General features: G+C 44.5%; 1 protein-coding gene across 1 annotated transcript; it reads left to right on the top strand.

Annotated features, from left to right (window-relative positions):
• The first annotated feature begins 7280 nt into the window (after positions 1–7280).
• Positions 7281–8938, top strand: LELP1 (late cornified envelope-like proline-rich 1). Its single transcript, XM_011937952.1, has 2 exons — positions 7281–7382; positions 8527–8938. The coding sequence occupies exon 2, from the start codon at positions 8548–8550 to the stop codon at positions 8830–8832; it is 285 nt and encodes a 94-aa protein (XP_011793342.1). The 5' UTR covers positions 7281–7382; positions 8527–8547; the 3' UTR covers positions 8833–8938.
• The last annotated feature ends 1161 nt before the right edge of the window (positions 8939–10099 follow it).

The following is a 10099-nucleotide window of genomic DNA, read 5'->3' as shown; positions in this document are numbered from 1 at the left end:
TAGAGGTATTCATCTTACTTAATTATTTTATGCCTGTTGATTAATAACTCATTTCATCCTCCCCGTGCCCCTGGTAACCACTGTTACAGTCTTTGATTTATTGAATTTGACTATTTTTAGATACTTGATGTAAGTGGAATGATGCAGTATTTGTCTTTCTGTATTTGACTTATTTCACTGCATAATGTCCTCAAGGGCCATTTATGTTGTTGAATAAGGCAGAATTTCCTTCCTTTTTAAGGCTGGATAGTATTCCATCATGTGTATACACCACATTTTCTTCATTCATCTGTTGATGGACATTTAGGTTATTTTCACATCTTAGCTAAAGTTTGATTAGATAAAGCGGCTTATTCCAGCTGCTACTGTTCCAGCCCATGCTGCCTCCTGTGGCAAAAGAAGATCATTAGGGAAACACAGTGCTGCCTCCCATTTTATTAAAAAATATGAAGACCTTGTAAAGTTGGTTAAGAAATTGACAAGAACTATTTTAAATCATGTGAAAATTTCCCCCAAATTTCCTGACTTTGTGATCCCACACTCAGTGAAGGAAGTGCTTTTCACTGCCTTCCTTACCTATGCAAAGAGTTCTCGCTTTGTGCCCTGAGCCTGCAGAAGGTATTCACAACCTGCTGAGGGATTTTCCATTCATCTCGGCTCTCTCCATTAAGACATCTGCCCCAGTGGGCCCCCAGTTTATTGCGCTTGCTGGTAGCTGGGAAGGTGATGGAGTCACAGGAGGAAAAAGGAAACAGAAGCCTGGTGGGCACCTTAGGAAGAACTCTCAGGTAGAACGTGGACTCCACAGCGGAGTGGGGTAGAGCTTCACTCAAGAGAATGACTCCCATCTAACCACAGGATCCTTCCCTACTGTGCCTTGCCCAGCTACCTCCCTGCCAAGTCCACCCCATCCTGTGTCCTCCTCAGTGCCCCTGAAGAGGGTCTCACGAGGCAGAGAATGTGTGTGTGTGTGTGTGAGTGTGTGTGTGCATGCACGCGCATAGGCTCATGTTGGGGAGTGAAGAGGAGGTGCAGGGCAAGAGAAACCCCAGCTGCAGGGAAGGGGAGATGGAGACTCCCCAACACTTGAGTCCATCTCTGCTTGGGAGCCTGGATCAGATAGTGGCTGTATCCTGGGCAAATTCAACATGATCTGGGATTTTCAGCCTAAACAGCCCAGCAGTTCCTGCCTCCTGGAATCTCTGGGCCTCATACAGATACATTCATGTTGGAAGCCGACCCTGAGAAATAGATCTCTTTCTCCATAAAGTTGGATCTCCCTCCTCTGACAGATAGTTTATTTGGTTCTTACCTCCCCTGTTGAACTTTGTCTTGTATATCCATTCATTTATTCCCCAAACATTCATTGAGCATCTATTATATGTCAGGCCCTGGTCCAGCACTAAAGATGCAAAGAATAATAAGAAAGCCCTTTCCTGGATTAGGGCACAGTGTGAGACAGGAGACAGCATTGCCCCCTGGCGGAACAGGTGGGGAGTCAATCCGTGGGGAGCATGTCAGGCATGTTCAGAGATAGTATCTCTTAACTACAGCAGGGTGGAGGACCAGGGCAGTCCACCTGAAAGGCGGGATTTTCAAGTTGTATCTGGAAGATAAAAAATAAATAAATATCAAGGCAAAAAAGAGGGGGATACTCCAGTTAGAAATAAAAGCAACTGCAAAACCATTGAAATAATATTATTCCATCACCTTATTGACAATAAGCATTAACTATTGCCTGGCCAACACGTGCCGAGCCATGCACTGGACACTGCAGAAACAGACATTTAAAAAAGTAATTGGTTCCTGATCTCTACACTACATCATGTGAGAGAACAGATCGGGAAATAAATAACTACAAAATATGTGGATAAAAATTTCTTAATGAGCTTGGCTAAGACAACGAACAGCCTGGGAAGGTGAGAGAAATCATGCCCAAGGAGAATTTCCTATGAGTTCAAGGTTGAGGAGGAGACAAGGAGGACTCAGCCAGCAGAGCAAAAACTCAGAGTTTTAAAAAATTAAAAAGTCTAGCATATTTTGGAAATGGCAAGTAGCTTTACCCCAGAATCTATGGTAAAAGTAGAAGACTGAGCTGGAAGTAGACACCAGATTAGTAAGAGTTTGTTGACCCAACCAAAATCCTTGGGCCTCATCTTAAATTCAATAGTAAAATTAAGCTTTTGTTTTATAAAATTCACTTTGGGAATGCTTTGGGAGTTGAATTAGTGGTGGGACTCTTTGGAGACAGGGATACCTGTAATGATGATGCCACAATAAAGGCAGCAACCATGACTGTGAGAGGATGGGTGACCCACTTGAGAGCAATATACCCTACAACTCCCAAACACAGCCTGGTTTAGAAGCTTGTGGCTCAGGAGGTAGAATCTGTAGGTCCTGGTAGCACGTCTGGTGTGAGGTTGAGTAGGAAGCAAGAGTTTGGGATGATCCCAGGTTTCCGGTTAAATCTTGGTGGACAGGATGCTATTCACAGAGTTGGAGTGCATAAGAGGAGCAAGAGGGGCATGTTAGGGAAGATGTGGAAGGTTTTGAACTCCGATTTTGGAAAGTCAGCTTGAGGTACCAAAGTACATCCAATGGATGTTAATATTGGGACCTAGAGCTCAGGGAAGAGGGTGGGCTTTGGGATTCTCTATGCAGAGCTGATACTTCCAGCAATGGTGGATAATAATATCAGCAGCAAGGGTGAAAAATGAAGGTGCAGGAGATGTTGAAAGGATTCAGCAGAGGAGAAAGGGCTCAGGAAGGAGAGTAGATGAGGCTGTAAGTGGGAGACTACCCACGTCACAGAGGACCAAAAAGGAAGAGGGGTAAAATATAGGACACAACTGTATCAAATACTGCGGTAAAGTCAAATAGGATAAGCCCTGAACCACATCCATGAGGATTTCATAGAACATTCTTACCCCTTTATATAATGAATGAGCAAAAACACACAAATATCAAGAAAAACTTACCCAATGGTGATTGATAAACAGTGAAAGGGGAGGATATATAACTGGTTCCCATGGGCCAGATATGAGCCATAAGGGCGGGAAAACTGGCTGTCCAGATTGTCTAAAATCCTGTCCAGGAGGTGAAGATGAGGAATACCAGCCAAGAGAAGCTGTAGGAGAGCTTGCCAATGCCTAGGCGCTGCAGGAGCCATGCACAGCTAGACAAAGCAGACGTGCCTGTCATATTAAAGAACCGTGGCCAACACCCAGCTAGCAGGGAGGGGAGAGTCTGTGAAGAACACATTCAAGTTCTCCACAGGAGAAAGGTCAGCCGTAAGCACCTGCCAAGCCCAGAAAGCTCCTATGCCAGTTCACAAAGTTTTCAGGTCTTTGTTTCTCGTTCCTTTGCAGCCCCTACCCAAATGGACAAGAGGTAGCTGGGTGGACAAGAGGTAGCTGGGTGAGCAAGGGAAGAAGATTAAAAACTTCTAGTAGCTAATAGAGAAGATACTCTTCTTTTCCGTGCAGCCTTCCTTCCTGCAATAGTACCAAGCAGGAAAGAAAAGGAAATCCAACATTCAAGGAAAGACCTTCCGATTACTGAAATAAGATTTTTTATGTAAATAGAAGTGATTTTTATGTAACCAGAAGTAAGAAATCGTGCTATTTCTTAGCATGATTCTAAAAGTCAAGGGTATCTGCTAGAGATTTCACTCCAAGAGGAAGGGAAGAGCCAGCCCCATAGAGAGGGTTTTAAGAGGCATCAAGAGAAGAAATAGAGTTGCTTTCTGACTATCATGCAGGTTCTGCTTGTTCAACAAGAATTACACAGAGAGATAGAAAAAGGCAGGGGAAAAAATAGAAATACTTTGCCAAAAAAGCAGTGAGGGGGATCCTAATGGAGTTGAAATTGCTGATTCATAGCATGTCCCTGGGCTGATACAATATGCAGACATACAGGGCCTTCGGACACACACAGAGGAACCACTGAATGGCCCAATGACTTTTTGGCCTAAATTAAGTTACTATATTTTATCAATAACATTGATATCCACCCTTCCTACTCAAAAGTGAAATCGTCCATTAATAGTTAATACTAAAATATCTAATCTTACTGTGAACACCACCAGGACCTTTGGCTGGAAGGCCAGGAAAAAAAAAAAAAAAAACGCTATGGAGAAGAGGTCTGAGGAAAATATTAAGTTGGAGAAGTGGGATTATAGGGCCAACACCAGAAAATGAGAATGAGAGAACGAGACAGAAATGAAGACACAGAGAGAGAGGTTCAGCAAACCAATGAAGACACCTGGCCAGTGTTGACAAAAGCAATAATTAATATGAATAACAAACATTTTTGGGGGGTACTTCATACATGGCATCTCCAGTCTTTACAATTCTATGAGTCTGGTGAGGCACTATAATTGATGAGGGTGTAGGTTTTGCACTTGCAAATATGCCTGGCATGTTATGAGCGATCAACGTAAATTATACATTATCTTAAGATGATGGTGGCATTATATCATTTTATAGATGAAGGAATTGAGACCTGGATGGTTAAGTAAATTGCTAGGGTTGTTCAGCAAGTAAAGGATGAAAGCAGGATTTTTTTTTTTTTCGAGACGGAGTCTTGCTCTGTTGCCCAGGCTGGAGTGCAATGGGGCAATCTTGGCTCACTGCAACCTCCGCCTCCTAGGTTCAAGCGATTCTCTTTCCTCAGCCTCCCGAGTAGCTGGGATTACAGGCATGCACCCCCACACCCAGCTAATTTTTGTATTTTTAGTAGAGACAGGGTTTCACCATGTTGGCCAGGCTGGTCTCAAACTCCTGACCTCGTGATCTGCCCACCTCGGACTCCCAAAGTGCTGGGATTATAGGCGTGAGCCACTGCACCTAGCAAAAGCAGGATTTAAACCTAGAAATCTGACTTCAGAGTCCTCTTCTAACCCTAATCTAGGCAAGCTGGGCTTTGACATTTATCTCTTCTTCCAGTCTCTCTCATGGAGGCCCAGCAGCCTAAGAAGCCTGTTCTGTGTTTCGTCTCAGTAGTGCTTCCTTCCAGCCAGGGAAGGCAATCACTTAGCCACCAAACCCTAAGTGAAAGGTAAGGCTGGTAGCTGGGATACCAAATGTAACACTGCCAGGAGTGCTGACCTTTACAAAGGAGGGTTTTAAATAATAGAAAGATAATGGGCAAATGGTGTCCTACTGAGTCCAGTGACTGGTATACTTTCATTCACTGAGAACTTGAGCAAGAAATAGGAGAGGGAAGAAAGGAGAAAGAGAAATATAACAATGGCTAGCAGAAGTCACCACATTTTTTACATTGCTGTCACAAATGACTGCCATCTCCATATCTAGATTGGTAGCTTTGGTCCAGAGCTGAACGTCAGGCGAGGCTGGGTCTCCTGAGATGGGGGTGAGAGCTGCTTCTCAATCACTTTGAGGAGAGAGAGCTGATGAACAAAATTATGGAAGAACAAGGAAATTCTTGTGGGAGGAGTGGGCTGCACCAGGGCTATGACTCTAACATCGATTATTCCAGTGATGGGGGTTAAATCCCAACCCATTCTCCCCTTCTATTTAGGTTCATCTGAGATTTCATTGAATATGGCATTATTTATCCTTGTGAATAAACCCTATATGAGGCTTCTCCATTGCCATCTCATGATCATCTATTCAATAAACACTTGTTGAACTGAAATAAACTGAAGGCCTCAGGTCTCCCCAGTGGCCCAAGGACCAAAGCCATATTTCCAGTAACCACCCAAGAGCCTTCATTCTAACTACACTCTTCTCAGACTTAAACCCATATTCTTTTAGCACAAATCTGTTCCCCTGTTTCCTCAGCTCTCATTGACAGTAACACTAACACCCCAAAACCTGGTGAAACATTGTCCCAAAGAGTTAAAGAAACTAGCGACTAACACAAATTCTTGAGTTTACATGATGGCAGATTTTAAAAAAAGAACAACTTGCTAAAATGCTGAAACTTTCTCCACTTGTCAGATAACAAAATTGGCTGAAGTCTTTGGAGCCAATATGGCAGACTGGCAGACTGGAGTCTGCACAGAAAAAGCGTGCTGATGTCACAGATTTCCACTGCACATTTCATACTGACTCTCCTCGAATTTGCACACATGACCCATGAGGTAGAATGAAGAGATAACTTCCCATGCCCGAGGACTTTTCCAGACCTCCCTTTTCCTTCCACCAATCACCTACCAATCCCAGAATCTAATCCCTAAACCTTTCCCAATAAAATTGCTGCCGTAAAAGCCAGCACAGGGAGACAGATTCAAGCGGGACTCTTGTCTCCTTGATGGTCGATTTGCAGTAAAAAGCTTTTCTTTTCTCGAAAAGCTGGTGTCATTGCATTGGCTTCTAGTACATTGGGAAGCAGCCCTTTTGTTCTGGAGCCATCTTCAATTCTTAATTTTCTGCAGTGAGTAAATAAGTCCCACGAATCTGCCTGCTTAATGAGGCCTTTCTCATGAGCACCCAGACCCATGACTGCCTTCCTTCAGATGTGGAGATTTTCATAATTTCTTTAAAAGTCTCATTCAACTTTTACTTTACCACCCCATCTCCCAATCCATCCTAATATTTCAATACCTTAGGCACAATTGTGTCACAATTTTAATCTAAAGTCACTCGTGATTCATTCGTGATGACTGCCAGGATGAACCTCTTAAACCTGAGTTCAGGCACCCTGTGTCTAACTAAGCCTACCCACCTTTCTCACTCCAGCCTCCCATTGCCACTCCTGAAACACCCCAATTCCAACCACAAAGATCCTGGTCAGGCCTTTAAAAAATGTAAGGAAGGAATTCTGAGAGGCAAACCTTTTTGCCCTAAGGCAGGATCTGGGGCTAACCCAATTGTGTGGAGTGATAAGAAGAGGTTTCAGAATCTCACATTAGAAAAATAAAGAAAAGAAGAATGTCGAAATGGCTGTGATCAATTCAGGGTTGTTGTCCTAAAAAGGTGGGAAAGGGGCAGGTTCAGAGGAATTAAACTTTGGGGGTGGCTAGAGACCATGTGTTAACAGTGGGCCAGCTTTTCTGCTCCTAGCAACAACGAGCCTCCCATCCTCAGAGCCTAGGACCCTTCACTGCAGCCTCATTTTACCGGCCTGAATGTTGAGGGGTCTAGGGAGGGGTGGGACAGCCAAGCGGGGGATGGTTCATCATGCCTCTATTCTGGTGTCCAGGGCTGGTGAGTTGTGCTGGGAGCTCTGGAGTCACACAACAATCGCCCCTCGATGATGCTACAATGACCTCATAAGTGGAGGTCCTTGCCCCTGCCCCCACCCCCAGCTTACTCAGAGCTGGGCAGAGGAACCAGAGGGAAAATCCACCTTCCCCAGCACAGCCGTAACATCCACCTGACTCAACTGCTTGTCAAGTTCACCACCAACACAGAGGGGTAAGTTGCATTTGGACAGGTGGAAGTGGCCAGTCTTTGGCCTCTTCTTTCCTGGGAGTGACCTGAAGTAACCACACACTGAGCAGGGTTGGGAAAGTCATGTTTGAATGAAAGTTTCCTGTTATTTTCAGTGGTAAGAATTGGTGTGTGCTTCACCTTGGAACAGGGTTTCAACAATTTTAGAGTTCAGCTTAATAATATGCCTCCCCAGAGAGCTATACTGATTTTAAAACAAAATTTAAAATGTTATTTTTATGTTGCTAAAAGAAATCAAAGAAATATAACCAATTAGATCCAACTTGAAGTATTGTGAGGGACTGAAAATCCCTGTCCATATCTAGGAATTAAACTGTCCATATAGAAATGCCTAGCTCAGGGCAAAACGCAACAGGGGAGAAAAGGAATTCCCTTCGGAAAATCATATTTTGTGGCTCTGTCGTTCAGATTTTTAGATAGATTGAAATTTCATGGTTCATCTCCTGATTTCTTCCCTTACCCTATTATTTATCAGAATCTGGATGGAGGCAAAGGAGTGGGAAGTTCTAGAGTAGCCCATGGGAACCCACTCATGGCAGGGATTAAATTGCTTTCCCTCCCATGGTCTCGAGTAAAGAAAGCAATTCTCAAGGTTTAGGGGACATGAGTGGGACACAGGATTGAAAGCAGTGTCCTAGGCCCCCCAAGTCTGCTAATGTACCTCCCATCTATCTTTGGAGGAACGGGAAGTGGCCTGAGAGCAGCGAAACTTCTATTGCGCCATGAATGCCTTGAGCAATCTGGTCAAACTTAGGGACTCCTTGGAATCATGTTTCTAAATGAACTAAATACAACATTTGAGGTTACAGAGACACCAACTCTACTGAAATACAGTTTCAGTGGGGTGGGGGACGTGGGGGGTCCAAAACCCTAGGTTAAGAACTCCTACTAGAGTCTATGGCATGGAAGCAAGAATAAGTGAAAAGAAAGCAGAGTAAGGGTGGAGAGATTAAGAAATGCATTCTCAAACTCATACAAGGCCCTAAATGAGAAGATGATCTAGAGCCTGAGCACATCCCAGGGAAGACTTTCTTAAGTAAAAGGATAAGCTGTAAGAAGCCTGTAGGAATCCTCTCCCACCTACGACCCATCTCATATTTCTTTGCAGGGCTCAGATAATCAAGAAGCAATGTCAAGTGATGATAAAAGTAAATCAAATGACCCCAAGACTGAGCCCAAGAACTGCGATCCCAAGTGTGAACAAAAGTGTGAGTCCAAATGCCAGCCCAGCTGTTTAAAGAAGCTGCTGCAACGCTGCTCTGAAAAGTGCCCACGGGAAAAGTGTCCAGCACCACCCAAGTGCCCGCCCTGCCCCTCGCCGTCCCCTTCATGCTGCCCTCCCAAACCCTGCGCCAAGCCCTGTCCTCCTAAATGCCCTTCCTCCTGCCCACCTCCCTGCCTTCCCCCAGAGTGAGGCACTGTGGGCATTACCCAACCCCACTACCATGTACAACGCTGTGGGGCTGGGTACTGAAGCCATGAACTGACAAGTAAACGTGTTCCTCTGCTGTGCAAGACTTCCCTTGGTGTTTTGGTGGGTTTCGATTTGTTTTGTTTGTTGTTTCACAGCACTAAACCACCAACAAGCAATCCTTGAGAAATGAGGCTAGAACCCTGCACTCGCAACCACCTCTGATAACTGACTTTCCCTCTGACCCAACCTGCTGCTTAGAAGCAGGTGCCCACCTCTGAAAGGTGTACCCAGGGAATGCCAGGCCCTGTTACAGCAAAGCCTGAGAGATCCATAAGTATGGTTGCAGCTGTGAAAGTGTCCAACCCCGGGAAGCAGAAAGGAGAGGGTATGAGGGAGAAAGAGGAGTAGAACATTGGTGAAAGGTCCAGGAAGGCTCAGGAAAAGGCATTGTACTACATTCCTGTTAGTCCTGTTGCATAATGTTTATGCAGAAGGACTCCCAGTAGAGGCTGCCCGGGTTTAATGAAACTCTATCTCTGCTCCCTAACACCTTGTAACCTTAAGCAAGTTGCTTAACTTCTTTGTGTCTCAGTTTCCTTCTCTTTGCAAAAGGAACGATGATGCTAACAGTACTGCTGCTATAGAGTTGTTGTGAGGCTAAAGAATTAACAAATGCCAGGCCCAGCATGATAGCTCATGCTTGTAATCCTAGCACTTTGGGAGGCCAACACAGGTGGATCGCCTGAGGTCAGGAGTTTGAGACCAGCCTGGCCAACATGGTGAAACCCCGTCTCTACTAAAAATACAAAAATTAGCTGGGTTTGGAGCACGCCTGTAATCCCAGCTACTTGGGAGGCTGAAGAAGGAGAATCGCTTGAACTCAGGAGGTGGAGGTTGCAGTGAACCGAGATCTCACCACTACACTCCAGCCTGTGTGAGGGAGTGAGAATCCATCTCAAAAAAAAAAAAAGAGTTAACAAATGCCAAGTGCCTGGTTCACAGGGACATAGTAAGTTGGTGAAGGGAGCACCCCACACCCACACCCATCACAGTGTAACACTCATCACGCCTGAACTTAATTGCTTTGTGTAATTCTTCTTATCCTGTAAATCTCCTGACCACAGGAGTCAGGCTTTGACATCTGTAAGTGTACAATCAGACATTCTTTAAAAAATAATCAAAAAGGAGTTATGGATTATACCACTATCTGTTACCTGGCTCTAATACTGAACTATAGTAACGTAACATGTCACTATTGAAAAATCCC

Source organism: Colobus angolensis, unplaced genomic scaffold, assembly GCF_000951035.1.
Source record: "Colobus angolensis palliatus isolate OR3802 unplaced genomic scaffold, Cang.pa_1.0 Scaffold169, whole genome shotgun sequence".
NCBI lineage: Eukaryota > Metazoa > Chordata > Mammalia > Primates > Cercopithecidae > Colobus > Colobus angolensis.
This window is presented reverse-complemented; position numbering and strand designations above follow the sequence as displayed.